At 41.5% G+C, this 17,423-nt stretch overlaps 1 protein-coding gene across 2 annotated transcripts in view; it reads left to right on the plus strand.

Moving 5' to 3' along the window:
• Positions 1-17,003, plus strand: part of vwc2l (von Willebrand factor C domain containing 2 like) — a 32,175-nt gene extending 15,172 nt beyond the window's left edge. For both annotated transcript variants that reach the window (XM_055638305.1, XM_055638304.1), the window contains one exon: positions 15,664-17,003. In XM_055638305.1, the coding sequence (XP_055494280.1) occupies positions 15,664-15,815 (152 nt within the window). In that variant the 3' untranslated portion in view covers positions 15,816-17,003. The remainder of the gene's footprint in view (positions 1-15,663) is intronic.
• Positions 17,004-17,423: the final 420 nt, after the last annotated feature.

The raw sequence follows: 17,423 nt of genomic DNA on the forward strand, positions 1-17,423 counted from the left end.
ATTTAGTAAACTCAATTGTGCCAAACTAGTTTCAGTCATGTATTGGCTTGGGCCCCATATTCCAAAATAGTCCCTGTCACATGTACAGATCTGGCTGGAAATGCTTTGAGTTTGGTAACATCTATCAACTGTGCAAAGCAGGCACGCAATGCTTATTTGAGACCAATACTGCTATTTTGGAGCCCCATGCTCTGTCCTTTCTTCACCTCACACACATGAAACCTCATGAACAATCACTACGGGAGCACCTCAAGGCTGTGTACTCAGCCCCCTACTCTACTCACTCTATATTCATGACTGTGTAGTCACACACAGTGCAAATTTTTAAGTTCGCCGATGACACCGCTGTTGTGGGATGAATTACAAATGGTGATGAGTCAGAGTATAGAAGTAAGATCAACCGATTGACCAAATGGTGCCAGCACAACAACCTGGCTCTTAACATCAGTTAAACCAAAGATATGATTGTTGACTTTGGAAGAGGAAGGATGAGGATCCACAATCCTGTTTATATCAATGGGACAATGGTGGAGAGAGCCAAAAAACTTCAAATTCCTGGGTGTGCATATTTCCGAAGATCTTTCCTGGACCCAGCACACTGATGCAATTGTAAAGAAAGCACATCAGTGCCTCTACTTCCTGAGAAGATTATGGAGATTCGGTATGTCAACGAGGATTCTCCTGAACTTCTACAGGTGCACAGTAGAGAGCATATTGACTGGTTGCATCATGGCCTGGTTTGGCTACTTGAACGTCCAGGAACAGAAAAAACTGCAAAAAGTTGTGAACACTGCCCAGTCCATCACCGGCTCTGACCTCCCCACCATAGAAGGGATTTATCGGAGTCGCTGCCTCAAAAAGGCAGCCAGCATCATCAGAGGCCCACACCATCTTGGCCACACACTCATCTCACCAGTGCCATCGGAAAGAAGGTACAGGAGCCTGAAAACTGTAACGTCCAGGTTCAGGAACAGCTTGTTCCCTACAGCCATCAGGCTACTAAACACTACAACCTCATATAAACTCTGAAATACAGTAGACTATTATTATTATTATTGCACTATTATTCTTTGTTTTTTGAGTATATATATATAAATATATGTAAGTATATATATACACACTGAACTTTTTTTTCTCTCTCGTTTATCATATTATTTACAGTGTACTATGTTTACATATTCTGTTGTGCTGCAGCAAGTAAGAATTTCAATGTTTTTATCTGGGACAAATGACAATAAAACACTATTGACTCTTGACTTAATGTACCATTCACCAGCTCCCTTCTGATCTGCTCACTTCTACCAATGTCGTTGAATAGTATCAGCATTTATTTATATTTTACACACTGGAATTTTTCTTCTTGCTGCTGTTGCAATTGTGTGCACTTTGAGGGGCTTTACATCCTTACTAAAATGTTAATAATTTATTGAGGGAGTGCTCTGGCTGGCACTGAAAGGATTTTCATGTGATTACAAAGAGATGAAACTGCACACATGGTGGTGTGCTCAGGGTCCCTTCTTGCATTAAGCGAATGAGCAAAGCCTGTAGAACAGGGCAAACTGATGAAAGAGGAAGCAGAAGAACGTAGCTCTTAGAACAAGGCTGACTACACAAAGGTTTCTTGAAGGAATGGATCAGTTAAAAAGTGATTGCTTGAGTGGTGCAACACTCTGGAAGCTATTTACATTGATATGCCATGGCAACAGGAATAAAAATATACATGCTATCCGCTGTTTCTCAATTGGAAGGATGTGGAATGAGGGTGTAATAGGATGAGCGAAAGGAAATTAGTTGTGTAGACACCCTTGTCGTTATTGATTTCAGCCACACCCAGCAATAGCCCTCTCATTATAGCCAGCACTATCTCTTCCATCGCTCATCTCTTTCCCTCCTGCCAGAACCTGCAGCCGTCAGCTATGTGCCAGTGTCTCATGATGTAGCTGCCACAGTTGAATACCTGGCAGTGTATGCACGGTGTGAGATTGTGGAAGTGCTGAGTGTATGAAGTACAGTGAAGCATTTTAAGGTTAGACATCAGACTTGGAAGAAATTGTTAAGAAACAATTGATGCAAGGCGTAGTATATTGGACAGAGTCTGATACAGTTGGTAGGATATTGTACAAAGATGGCTTCACTGACCTTGAACATTTATGTTGTCATTAGACCTTCTGGCACTGCAGAGAGGTTGCAAGCTTTATTTTCTGGTGAGACATTATAGCTATACATTCCCATAAAATGGAGCAAAGTTAGAGTCCATTTGATCAGAATTAAAAAGCAAACAAGGGCATGATCATACCTCTTAGGATATGCTGCCCCTCTACAAATAGTGAGGCAGAGATAGAGGAACAATTCTACACAGAAGTTACAGAGTTGTGCAAGAACCATATGGAGTGAGTTGATATTGAGAACTGACAGCTAATATTGGGGAGGTATTCACTTTAATGTTAATAGTAAAAATGTTGCAATAAACAGAAAGGTGTGCATATGTGTAGCAATGTTACAAAATTTTGAGATTTAAAAAATCAAGTCTGCAATTTATCCCATCAGATAAAGCATAACAATAAGTTTAATTTGACACCTAATTCACTTTCATATCTCAAGTAATAAAAGAGTTATGGCCATTTTCATACTCGGAAATTAGCATCTTGTTCCCTATTGATTTTCTATGGACATAACAAAAAAGCTGTGATCGAGGACAGTCAAAAGCCCATAACCTTATTAAAAAATTAAGAGAACTGAATGAAATTTTCAGTTATCATAGATTGAAGCATTCTGAAACAAATATAAAATAATCTTACTTGGAGGACCTGAAATTAAAGCATATAATTAGTTAGTTACCCAATTGTAGCTAATTTCAAACTTAAATTACTAGATCTAAACATCTATCCATTTCTTAATAAATGATTAACATTTTTAAATAGCCTAAGTGTCCAAATAATATTCACAAATAATTCACAATAAAACATGATTTTTAAATCTCATTTACATCAATTTATAGGCCAAATGGAAGAAATTTAGTGTTCAATTACTGTAAATTAAAGTCAATTTAAATCAGCTTTCTAGTGGGTTCCTGTGAACGCGCTGGTTTAGAACGTTCACATTGCAGTGGATTTGTGCCCCCAAATGCCCAGAAAAATACTGCGGGATATAAAGAGCCCAAAATGAACTATTCGCTATAGAAAACTTTATATACAGGGTTCTTAAGAAGCCCCTTTTAATGTAAAAATAAGGTACATACCTTTAAGTGTTTGCTTTATAAAACCCTGGGGCTGCGAGAGGTCGCGGGTTTAGAGAGTGATTTTTAAACTACTATAACTATTATACAAGGCCATAAAAACTAATAATACCTTTTGCGACGGGGTCTTTCAGCGATTTTCCGTTAATGATTTACTAGGCTGAACATTTTCGATTGCAACAGCCTGGTAAAAATCGCGTTTTAAACCCGCCCCCTCTAAACAGCGCCAAAATCACACACACGGGGCTGGGACAGCTTCTCAGCCACGATTCAGGTAGGTTTTGTAACATACCTAATATGTGTATATATATCTGTAAAATTGATATTTATTCCAATCCTACCCTCCCACTTTATTTGCTCTGCATTCCCATTGTCCCCCGTAGATTCTATCACTTGTCTACACTTCTACCACTTGTGGCAATGTACAGTGGTCAATTTGAAATGTGGTAGGAACTGACAAGAAGCTCATGCTCTTACAAGGTAAACATGCAAATTCTAGACAACACCAGGGATCAGATTTGAACCTGGGTCACTGAAGCTATGGGTTTTCTAAGTTGGGTCACTGAAGCTATGGGTTTTCATAGTTGGAAGAAAGCTAATTGTCCATGGAACAAGAGGACATCTAGCCTGAATATAAGAATTAAGATTGACGGAGAAAATACAATAGAACAATGGGCGATGATTAAAGAGGAATGCTTAGGTACATTCCTGCAAGATGAAGGACACAAGAACCATAACCGTTCACATGAATAAAGACAGCATAGGAAAGGTGATGATACTAGAGGGGCAGGGAGTGGGAACCAAAGTGGTAAATCAGAAATTGGAAGGAGAGGTCAGGACCATTAAGTCTCAAAGGAAGGACAGGCAGGTGGAGGAATAAATATGGTGAAGCTGATGAGCTGAAGTGTGTTTATTTTAATGTAAGCATTGTGGGAAAACCAGATGAACTTAGAGCCTGGATCAGTGCTTAGAATTATGATGTCATGGCCATTGTGGAAACATGGATGTAAGAGGAACATGATTGGCAGTACAATCTTCCTGGGTTTAGATGTTTCAGACGTAATCGAGAGGGAGGTAAAAGAGGTGGAGATGTTGCGCCACTAATCAGGGAGACTGCCAAGGCAGAACTCAGCGAGGACATATTGGAGGGTTTGTACCGTAGAACAGGATTAGGCGGTATTAATTACAATGAGAAGTTGGACAGACCTACATTGCTTTCTCTGGAAAACCAGAGGTAATGGGGAGACCTGAGAGAAGTAAATAAACTTATGAGAGATATAGATAGGGTAGACAGTCAGAACTTTTTTTCCAAGGATGAAAAAAATAAATACCATAAGGCATAACTTTAAGATGAGAGGGGCAAAGTTTAAAGAAGATGTGCAAGACAAGTTTTTTTACAGAGGGTGGTGTGTGCCTGGAACACACTGCTGTGGGTTGTGATTGATGCTGACACGATACATTCATTTAAGAGGTTTTTGGATTGGCATGTGGATATTCAGGGAATGGAATGATATGGGTTACATGCAGGCAGACAAGAATTGGTCTTAGCATTATGTTGGCACAGACACTGTGGGCCGAAGGGCCTGTCCTTGTGCTGTACGGTTCTATGTCCATATTCATGTCAGGTGGTTTCTTCAAGTGAGAGCCATGCTAAATTCAATTAAGGTGGAAGGGGGAATGAAGAGTACAATAAGACTAATTTTATAAAAAGAATATGAGAATGCAACAACAGTCAACATAAAAGGGAACACAAAAACTTCCACCACAAATGAATGGTAAATGGTGAGGTTGCCCATGTAGATTAGAAGGTATACAAAAATGCTGGAGAAACTCAGCGGGTGCAGCAGCATCTATGGAGCGAAGGAAATAGGCAACGTTTCGGCCCGAAACATTGCCTATTTCCTTCGCTCCATAGATGCTGCTGTACCCGCTGAGTTTCTCCAGCATTTTTGTGTACCTTTGATTTTCCAGCATTTCCAGTTCTTTCTTAAACAACATGTAGATTAGAAGTAAGTTTAAAGATATGAAGCGAGACTGGAGTGAGTGCTTTGTATCAGCATTCACTAAGGAAAGGAATACTGACAAAATATATTGATGAAGATAATGAATAAAAACATAGACATAGAAAATTGGTGCAGGGGTAGGTAATTCGACCCTTCAAGCCAGCAACGCCATTCAATATGATCATGGCTAATCATCCAAAATCAGTGCCCCGCTCCTGCTTTTCCCCCATATCACTTGATTCCATTAGCCCTAAGAGCTAAATCTCTCTCTTGAAATCTAGGGGTGACAAGTGACAGGCAGCATGTACTGGAAAAATTGCCAATACTTATAATTTATAAGTCACCTGGTCTGGATGATTTGCATTTAACGTTGCCAAGGAAAACAGGAAATGGGGTTTGGTAATGGTAGATAGGTCTTCCATTGTTCCCCACATATAAGGGAAGTGGAAAAGGAAAGGTATAAGGGGGTGGGAGATGTCAAAGGATTGGAAAGTTGAAAATAGAACACAGAAATCTCACAAGACTATTCTTACTACCTACAGAATGGTCAGTTTTACATCAGTAGAGGGTAAGTTTATAGAAACAATAATCAAAGAAAATATGAATATGCACATGGAGACGTTTGATTTAATAAAGAAGAGGCAGCATAAATTTGTGTTTAACCAACTTTAGTGAATCTTTGATGGGGTCATAAGTCGATGAAGGGAATACAGTGGATGTTGTCTAAATGGATTTTAAGAAAACTTTTGGCAAAGTATGTATAGAGTCAGTTACGTAGCAGAGAAACAGGTCCTTTGGTCCAACTCATCCATGCTACCTAAGATGCCCAAAAAAAGGTAAGATGACAAAACTGAGGGCAATAGGAGGGTTAGTATCAGCTTGCATAAAAACATTAGCTTAAAGTGGCAAGCTTCAATAAATGGAGACCCAAGAGACTACAAATAATGGAATCCTGAGAAAATAATAATCTACTGGAGGAACTCAGAGGCATCTGTGAAGGGAATTGTCGGCTGTCCATTTCCCTCCACAGATGCTGCCTGACCCACTGAGCTCATTCAGCACATTGTTTTGTACTCAAGCTATAATAAATGATTGATTTGTACTCAAGCTATAATAAATGATTGCTTTGCAAACTGGCGGACACGAGGCATGTTGTGTTCCAGTTATTCCAGTGTCAGTGCTAGGACCATGGGACATATTGGAAAAATATTTTGAAATGTTAAGATTTGCCAATGATACAAACGTGGGAGTGAGACAGAGAGGATAATAAAATGGACTGGAACAGGATGCGGGCTGATAGAAGAGGCAGGTACCGGGTGGAGTTTAATACAGGGAAGTGTGAGATGATGCAAATCAGCAAAATAACTTGGATGGCAATGCTAACATTCTATGGAGTGTGATGGAAAATGTGCGGCCTGCAGGTTTATACGCACAGATCTTTTGAAGATGTCAGAACTTAGTGAGAACGCCAATAGCAAAGCCTGTGTGTTGGTGTGGTTTGTGAATAGAGGTATGTATAAACACAAAGCAATTTTGCTGAACTTTTATTATGTTCTGGATAGGCCACACTTGGAGCATTGTCCAGGACTGGGTACCAAATTTTAGAAAGAGTATGCGGATGCTGAGAAGGTGCAGACTGACCAGATGTTTCCAATGATGAAAGATTTAATTTATAAAGTTAGGTTGAAGAAGCTAGGTTTATTCTTATATGGTGTACAGGACGTTCGAGGAAATTTGATAAAGATGTGCAGGATTGTGGTAATTTTAGATGTCGAGAAATATAAACTGCATTTGTTTGATAGTTTGAAGTCGATGGAAACAGATCAAAGGATTTGAGGAAAAGTAAAAAGAGGGGGTCTGCTTTATGTAGCTAGTGGTAATGACATGGAATTCTCTGTCTATGAAGTTGGCGGAAATAGTCAAATTTATTTGGCATTTAGAAAAGCTTTTGAGGAATATAAATACGCAAGACTATCAGAATAGACTAGGGAATTAGAACTGACAGACTTACTGAAAAGAAAATTGGTAAAGGGCCTGTCCCACGAGCATGCGACTCCATACGGCAAGCGCAACCTAACGTGGTCGCTTGAGCCGTACAGCCTCGCGGGGCTGGTCCCACTTTGATTACCGGAGCTGTATGGAGTTGTGCGGAGCTGGTCCCAACATCGCGCGGGGCTCCGAAAAACTGACCGTGTTCAAAAATTCCGCACGGCAACGGCCTCCTGGCCCGCAGCTGCCTCGACGCCGTACGCACCGCCTCAACGGGCGTGCGCATCGTCTCGACGCTGTACGCACGTCTTGACGCCGTACGTCACGCGCGAACTTCCCGCGGACTTCGCTCAAACTTCACGTCACTCACTCGACCTCCGCGCGGCCCCCGCTTCTGGTTTGGTCGCACTCGCCGCATGCAGCCGCATGCTGGTGGGACCGGCCCTGTACGGAAATCACTCGACCTCCGCACAGACCCCGCTTCCGGTTTGGTCGCCCTAGCCGCATGCAGGTCGCATGCTCGTGGGACAGGCCCTTAAGGCTTCAATGGCTCAAGTGGCCTCCAGTGTGCCATATTGATTCTAACCCAATGGCTTCCTGTCCCCTGAGAGTGCAGCATATTCACCTCCTTTCCTCTGGGTTCACCAAAATCTTCTGCATCCAAAAAGGTTAGGGTCCAGCCACTCCCAGGTTAGCTGCACTTTCACAGGCACTTTCAGCATCTACAGCAGCACAATTTCCCATTAAAATAAAGGTGCAAAGAGCTTGTGTAACTGAATAGCAATATTGTCCCCCTTCCCTTCCCCTGATCAATTGAGCCAAAGAACTGCACTGAGAATGAGTGTGTACTGACATAATAGTTAAGGCCCTGTCCCACTTGCGTGTCCTTGGCATGCAAATTACGCGACCTCGTCATCGCGTTGAGGCGCACGGGCATCTTGTGGCCCCGTGGGGCCGGTCCCACTGAGAAGCGCGGAGGGGTATGGAGTTGTGTGCGGTATCGCGCGGCGCTCCGAAATTTTGTAGCGAACAAAATCTTTGCGCGCCACAGGCCTGTCGCGTAACTAACGGCCAAAGTGGGACAGACCCAAGACCATGGCGTGATGCAATGTCTCACCTCCAACAGCAGCAGAAGCAGGTAAACGATCGCCGAGCTCGGCCTGGGGCTCACGGCCGTTGCGGTCCAGATCCGCCCCCATTTCTACTCCCAGAGCGGGGCCAAGAAAATTGAAGATGGACACAAAATGCAGGAGTAACGCAGCGGGACCGGCAGCATCTATGGAGAGAAGGAATCGATGATGTTTCAGGTCAAGACCCTTCTTTCAGACTGAAGAAGAATCTCGACCCGAAACATCACCCATGCCTTCTCTCCAGAGATGCTGCCGGTCCCGCTGAGTTACTCCTGCATTTTGTGTCCATCTTCAAATGACGTCACACGCTCCAGACGGCTGTGCGGAAGCATAAAGTCGCGCGCGACCTTCGCGGGACCGTCGCACCTCAACGCGACCACGAGATCGTGTAATTAGCGTGCCAAGGACACGTAAGTGGGACAGGGGCTTTAGGTAGCAAAGTTGGCATGCTGTCTGCATTTTCTGCACCCTGTGCAAACCATTCAGATTTATCATGCATCACCTTTTCACCTCCTCCCCCTGCCTGTATTGAGGACCCAATTAAAATAATCCTGATTTCTCATAGTGGCAGAACTTTGCTATGGGCAGCTGTAGTCACTGCATGAATTTTGGTTGTGTACAAGATATCCTCCTGTGGTCGGAAAGTTGGTGATGAGAGGCACAGATTTAAAATCATTGGCATTCCTAGAAAGAAGATGGAAAGATGTTTTACTTTATTCTGTGAATTGTTATACTCTACACTGTAGGGATTGAGGAGGTGATGGAAGCTGATTCAATTGTAAAGGGGAACAGCATAAACAGCAAGTTGAAAAGGATCAATTTACAGTAATGTTAGAAAAGGAGGGGATCAGGATTTATTATTCTATTCTAATATGGCTCAATTTTAGAATTCTATAATCAAGGCATTTCACAGACTTATTTAAGTGTGGCCACATTAACACTCATTCACATTAACCGATCGGGTTTCGGAAGCTGGTGTCCAAAACCTCCTCAGTAATAACTCGAGATCTCAGTTTGGTATGAGTGGTGTGCACCAAATTTGAACAGATCCATTTACTGAGAGCAGCAGATTGAAACCATAAGGAGACAAGGAGGTGAATGCATTTTGTTAGAATTCCATTACCTGTTCTGCAGATGCATTAGAAAATAATTGAGGGGGATATTACAATCCTTTCCATTTATTCCAAGCATGGTTTCCTATTTTTTTTAAATGTATGTTATTATTAAGGATATGCCTTTCATGATATTTTAGATTTTTTTTAAACAATTGGAGCACTTCCCGTTAAGTATGTATGAGTGATCCTGAAATGTCTGCAAACTGCAAAAACTCGTTCCTCCAAAAGGACAATGCATTTTCCTTCACATTACCAGATGACTGAGCTGGTTGGTCACTCACTATGAATCAGGGGCACTGTATCACCTTAACCTTGATCTGAAAACTGGGAATACTGGAGAAACTCAGCAGGTCAGGCAAATCTATGGAGAAAGGGCTTAACACTTCAAGTCAATGACCTTTCATCAGACTAATCTTTCTTCAGCTTGCTCTATTGTACAAATCATGAATAAAACCTTTATAAAATATTGCTTTCCATCTTCAGTTATAGTACAGCCTTTTTTTATATACAGTCTTTATGGTTGGTTCCAAAATTTGAATGGCATCAATAGTATTAGGCCAAATGTTTTGTTCAAAATAATAGTGTATGTCACGACACTCATTATGATCTATATAATAAATGAATGGCAACTTCAATTGTGGAGCTAATCCCTAGTTAAATCGTAAAATAAATTGATCTACTCCAATGTTAGCTTTGCAAAATTGATCACGTGCAAATTTTATATTTTTAGTTGCTGGTGATTTGGGAACTGAATGCCATGTTTTTGATTTTGACCTTATCCACTGGTAGTCTCAGCAAAAGTTTTCACCAGACAGGTACAGGGACCAATAGAACAGAGGATGTGATGCCGGTCATTCAAAGTGGTACATCCTATAACTAAGAATTAAAGGTGCAATGCCTCAAGGCTGCTACCAGACTTTGAGATACTCCATCTGTCACTTGGAAACTCAGGCAGCATTTTTTGTCTCGCATATTACTGGCATCTCCATTACATTATTGGGATGTGTACTGGTGAAAGAAGCAGGAGTTTCTAACTGCAGGCCAGTGTGTCCTTATAAACACATTTTTGGTATGCAGAGGAAGCCTGGTGTTTCATCAACGGTAGTCAGTATCCCCTATGTAATTCCATGACATTGAGTATAAAACAGGTTGAAAGATAAAAATTTGAGTGTATTCTTTAAGGCGTTCTTTAAAAAAATTGTGAAGAATTGTGCGGAGGCTATTACCTGCCTGTTTGTTTTTAAAGACACTTTCCGAAAATGGCTTAGGACAGATATAGATAATTAATTTACTGACAAGTTGTTATAATCTGCAATGTACTCCTGAAATGTGGCGAAAACAAATTCAAGGACATCTTTCAAATGTGAAAAAGTTGCAGAACTTTAAAAAAACAGTGGGATTTATTGAAGATGTTTCAAAGTGCTTGCATTGGTGCAATGCATGGTCTTGTTCCACTGTCAGATTCTAGGATTCACAAATGAATCACAGCAGTATATTTGGATCAGTATCTCTGATTCAAGAATTTAATTTGTAATTCCACCAAAACGTACATTATTACAACTTCAGAAACCAAGCAATAGGCTAGGAAACCACCATAGAGTCCCACCTGCCAGCATTTAGTCCATATCCCTCCAAACCTGTCCTATCCTTGTACCTGTCTAATTGCTTCTTAAACACAAAATTCCATTGTGACACCCAAACTGATGCAATTTAAAGATCGACACAAAATGCTGGAGTAACTCCACAGCATCTCTGGAGAAAATGGATAGGTGGCATTTTGGGTCGGGACCCTTCTTCAGATTGATTGTAGTAGTTAAAGTATCAGGTGAAACTGGAAGTGATGATAAAACAATACAAATCGGGGCCTCCAACAGGTGACCTCAAACACGAATATGAATTAAAAGGTAATTATGTTATAGATAATGATTGCCTCCTCTGGCAGAAGTTCCCTGGTAGGTTGACTGTTGGTAAGAGGCAGGTGTGAGCCCAAGAGCGATACGTAGTTGTGAACTGTTGAACTAGTCAATTGACTTTTAGTAGAAGTTACCTAAAATTAGAAAATTTATAGTTTGTACCACTGTGTTGTAAATTATCCAGGGTGTTGTTCCTCCAATTTGCAAATGGCCTCACTCTGGCAATGGAGGAGACCCAGGACAGAAAGGTCAGTGTGGGAATGGGAAGGGGAGTTAAAATGGTTAGCAGCTGGGAGATTCAGCAGGCCTAGGAGGATCATATGCTGATGTGGTCACCAAAGTAGACCACATCAGGAGCACCAATGCAGTAGATGAGGTTAGAGGAGGTGGATGTGAACCATTGTCTCATGTGCAAGTGCTGTTGGGGCCCCTGGAAGGATGTGAGGGTGGAGTTGTAGGAACAGATTTTACATCTCCTGCGAATTCAGGGGAAGGTACTTGGGGAGGAATGAATGGGGTAGAAAGGGATGTGAACCAAGGATTTGCAGAGAATATGGTCTCTATAGAAAGTAGAAAGGGATGGGGATGGGAATATTTGACTGGTGGTGGGATCACGGTGAAGGTGGCTGAAATTTCAGAGAATGAATTGTTGGATGCAGGGGCTGGTGGGGTGAAAAATAGGGACCAGGGACCTCTATCCTTGCTCTGTCTGAGGGGAGGGGTGGTGGGAGCAGAACTATGAGGCATAGAGGAAACATGGATGAGGGGTCCAGTTACAATATCAAGGGGGAAAACCATCTTTACTGAAGACAGAGGACATCTTCAATGTCCTAAAATGGAAAGTCTAATCTTGAGAGCAAATGTGGCAGAGGCAGACAAATTGAGAGGATGGGATGGCATTGTGCAGGAGGTAGGGTGAGAGGAGGTGCAATGATGCTTTCATGATCTTTCAGCAAAATACACAAAAACAAATTATGCTAGCCATTATAATCATTATCTATAATGTAATTACCTTTTAATCGATATTCCTTGGATGTAATTAGTGATTTTATAGTGTCAATAATCTATATCATTAGAATGAAATACTGTGAATAATTCAGATGTTTGCAATGACGCATAGCTGGGAAACCACTTGAGTAGGTTGCTGCACAATTCATTTCTATTGGGAGCAATGTAGCTCAGGAATAAACAAAATATCTCACCAGTGATAGCAGGTTTCAGGCTGCCTTGGGAAAGATATCAGACCCTTCCTTGGCATCTGGGTTATCCATCTTATATAGCTGTAAGAAGGATGACTATCCTGGCAAAACTGGTGAGACTTTTTAACTAATATTTACAACACTGATGTGTTTACAATGTGTAATTGATAGTGTTAAAAAGAGCATATGGAGTATTTGAGGAAGTAATGGGAATATCACAAAACAAAAATCTAATCAACAATTTCAGATTAAAATTTAAATCCAGTGAGGAATTTAGAGCTGCCATCTGAAGTCCCAAGATGAGATTTCTGCCCTTTTAATCACTTTACAGTATTGTTTGCAACATGCAATGTCTGCAATTTGCACAGATGCTCTTTTCTAGCATGGGCAAGCAGTCATTGTGTTTGAGTTCTGACTGAAGTTACACACTGTTACTCATGTTTGAGGAATTATGCTGATAGTAGAGCTTACAGACAGACTGCTTGGCTCAAATACTCTATAGCAGTGTTAATGCTTCACATCACACCTCATCCAACCTGATCCATTCTTTCTTTTTACTTCATGTACTCTGATGAAAGGTCGATCACCTAAAACATTAAACATTCTCCACAGATGCTGCCTGACCTGTTTTTCTGTTTTCATTTACCATGTTAATAAGCGAGTTCGGTATTCCGAAAAATGCAAGGAATTATGGAATTTGTCAAAGGTCGAACGCTATGAAACGAACGCTATGCGACTGGATCCCGAATTTCTTGACGGAGCGACCACAGGCAGTGAGACTGGGCCCGCACCTGTCCTCCACTATCACTCTGAGCACCGGCACACTTCAGGGCTGTGTACTGAGCCCCATGCTCTACTCCCTCTTCACACACGACCGTGTTCCTGCATTTGACACCAACACCATCGTCAAGTTCGTAGACGACACAACGGTGATCGGGCAGATCACGAACGGTGATGAAGCAAACTGCAGAGTGGAGGTGCAGAACCTGGCGGACTGGTGCTCACGTAACAACATGTCCCTAAGCGGGTACTGTTTGTGATGCTGGCGGCAGTAGCAACCTCCTCCCCTCCCTTGCCCAGCCCCAAGCCCAGAGTCCGAGCCAGCACCAACTCCAGGTCGGGGCTGAAGGGGAGGAGGTTGCTACTGCCGCCAGCACCACGAACAGTACCCGCAGCTCCGACGGGCGCCCGGCCTGCCCATGGCCAGCAGGAGCCCGTCCGCAGACTCTCTCTCTGACCAGAACGACTCCAGCAGCAGCGACTCGCCCGTCTTCGAGAAGGGCCGGCGGCTGCCCATCTTCAGCAGGATCTCGGTGTCGGACAGAGGGGGAGGTGGGTGGAGGTGGAGAGCTGCCGGCCATCCCGGCGGGATAGGCAGAGCCGAGCTGGAGCCAGTGGCTGCAAGTCTAGGGCCACCCCGCTAGTCCAGGGCCACCCCAGACACCTCCGGACAGGGACGGGACACCGGGGAGGGGAAGGGGACGGCCCAACAGCAACTCAACAGCATCCGCAGTGACGAAGAGCCGACCCCGACCCCGACCCCGACTACAGACGAAACACAAGCCTGCACACAATGCAGCACCACCATTGCCAAGACTGTTTTATAGCTAATGACCTATGACCTGGGCATGCGCAGTCAGAATACCGAACTCGCTTATTTCCAGTTTTCTTTAAATGTGTTTATGTTATTTGACTCAATTACTCCATTTGGTAACACTTTCATGTTCTACCAAGTCACTCTTGAAAAACAAGTAAAAGCCTTTCCCCAAAGTCCTTATTGGATTTATCAATAGTTGTTATTTATAACTGGTTATTCTCAAACGTCTCCCACCAACACATTTACGTTCCCTTGTATCACATAATGTAACATAATGTTTCTTTCAGCACAAAAATCGACAACCACATCTAACCCTTATCCCAGCATTTAGCTCACTGAACTCGCATAAGATTCTGTGGTTTAATCATCAGATGGTGAAAGATTAAGCATGTATCAGATCTTGTGTCTAACGGTATGAACTAGAGATTAGACTTATTGCTGTGAAGATTACACAGTGTAATGAAATAATTCCAGCAGATCTTACCTAATTATAGCTTGCTGACTTGCCTCCACCTCTGATAGAAAATTAAAAAAATTACCACATATTTAACACTCATTCTAAAATTATTTAATTTAATTTTCAGGATGACACTGATTATAAAATGGTTGAAAGATAAAAGTTTTAATGTATTTTTTAAGCAGTTCTTAAACAAAACTGAGGTGTAGCATTGTGCTGAGGCTATTAGGATCACCTACCTGTTTGTTATTTAAGACACTTTCCAAAAAATGGCTTAGGACATATATAGAGAATTAAATTTACTGCCAAGTTGTTATAATCAGCAATGTATTTCTGAAATGTTGCAAAAACAAATTCAAGGACATCTTACAAAAGGGAAAAAGTTGCAGGGCTTTTGAAAACAGTGGGACTAATTGAAGAAGTTTCAAAGCGCTTGCATTGGTGGAATTGGCCACATGTTCTTGTTCAACTGACAGATTCTAGGATTCACGAATGAATCATAGCAGTATTTTTCGGGTCAGTGTCTCTGATTCAAGAATTTAATTTGAATTTCCACCAAAACCCACATTATTTAAGTAAATGTTTCCAACTTCAGAAACCAATAGGGTTTTTGGTGTGCGGTTTTGGAAACAATCAATTTAAAAGGCCAGCTTTCCACTGTTAAATGTTATTTGTTAATTCAAATATTTGATTGAATGGAAAGCTCAAGATTAAATTGTAAATCTGTAAAGACCAGTTTTGTCAGTTTATTTTTATTATATTGCCCAAATAGTATACAAATTAGATTTCTGAAATATTTTGACAACTAGGCGAGAAGATGCATTTAGAATCCCCGTTAATAACTGTAAACATCTGCAAAATAGCTGGCTGTGACACAATTCATTTACCCAGAGCATCAACATTTTCCATATATGGAACCAGACCTGTTTGATATCTTCTGTATTTTATTTACTTTAGGCTTGTGTTGAGTACCCAGTAACTAATTCCCAGTATCCCAAAAACATGTGTATTTCTTCTTGTTTTAGGTCCCAACTGTTTTGCAGGTTCGACAATAATCCCAGCAGGGATGGAAGTGAAGGTGGATGACTGCACCATATGCCAGTGCTCACAGAATGAGGATTGGTGGAAGGCAGAACGACAGGCCACATGTATAAAACGGGAATGTGAACGACTGTGAACTGGGAGTCAACTGTTCCACTTTTAACTAACTGCCAGCAAAGCAGCACCATAAAGTGCTGTACAGCCAAAAAAAAAAGCCCAGCTCTATACACTGCAATTGTCATTGGAAGATCTAGATTCCTGGTGCAAATACTGTTTGGTGAAACATTATTTTTTTAACATTGCTCATCATCTCATCCTACCTGTGGATTCTATTTCGGTTGAAAATTAAATTAGGGTTTTGACTACTGATTACTAATATATTTTGGTTTGCAGTATTTATGTTGGATGCAACTGCTTCTTGTGTCAACTTAAGGACCTTTCCTGCTCCTCATAAGCACTGGTTGTTTGCACTTAATATTAGAAGCTGTTTGCAGGCAAACTGTGATACTTCTGAATTTGTTTCAGCTCTGACTTTTTCTGCACTTTGCTGTTTGCTTCATCCTAACAATGATTGATGGAGGAAAGCTATCATATGAAGACTGTTCATTTTATAATCTGATCCACTAATGTTGTGCCTGAGAATGTAAATGAAAATATTCTAATGAAAAAATTTACAATGTGGAATTATAGCGCAACTTTATTTAGTGTGGCCAATAAGCATATTCTATGAAATATATTATTTTGGTAAATATAAATTGTGACATTCTGCAGAATCTAAATTGCCTTTTTTTGTTATGAGGAATCCATTAATTTTAAACATAATTATATATGTATTTAGCATATTACATACATGCTTAACAATTATACCAAGATAACATTCTGCCTGGTAGAAATTCTATGTTCTGAATTTTGGGTAATAGTGAAACAGAAAATATTTTTTAAACTATTTGGACTAAGTTGTGTAATCAGAATCAATGTAAATATAATGCATGTTTTTTTGTTAATTAGTTTACACGATGTGGGAATTAATGGTAAGGCCAATATTTGCGGTCTATACATAAATGGCCTGAAGAAGATGGTGGTCAGTTATCCCCTTGCAGTCTTTCTATAATAGGACTCCCAGGATGCTATTGGCAGGATTTACATCTGATATGATCTGACTTGGAAATTATGGCAAAATATTTCCGTCACAGAGTGCTCCATTTTGAAAGGGAGATAAATAGTGGTGGTCCCTTGTGTCTTCCACTCTTGGCCTTCTAGATGGCAGAGATAATGGGAAAGGAGGCCCCATTGGAATAAGAATAATTTGTTAGTCCTTGCTGTCTCCTCCCCTTCCTCAGCCCTCCTGCTGTCTCCTCCCATCCCCCAGCCTTCGGGCTCCTCCTCCTTTTTCCTTTCTTCTCCCCGCCCCCCCCCCCCACCCACGATCAGTCTGAAGAAGGGTTTTGGCCCAAAACGTTGCCTTTTTCCTTCGCTCCATAGATGCTGCTGCACCCGCTGAGTTTCTCCAGCTTTATTGGAATAACCTTGATGAATTGTTGCAGCAGCTGTTCCAGATGGAACATGCACAACAAACATATACACAGGTCGTGGACTGAATGCGTGCAGTTTTGGTCTCCAAATCTGAATGAATTGTTTAAGGGATGCAGAGTGCTTTGGTTATTCCTGGGATGTCAGGAGTCTTTGAAGAAAGACTGGATACATTCTTCATACTCTCTGTTAGGTGAGAGGGGATCTTATAGAA

The sequence above is a fragment of the Leucoraja erinacea genome, chromosome 7 (assembly GCF_028641065.1).
Source record: "Leucoraja erinacea ecotype New England chromosome 7, Leri_hhj_1, whole genome shotgun sequence".
Taxonomy (NCBI): domain Eukaryota; kingdom Metazoa; phylum Chordata; class Chondrichthyes; order Rajiformes; family Rajidae; genus Leucoraja; species Leucoraja erinaceus.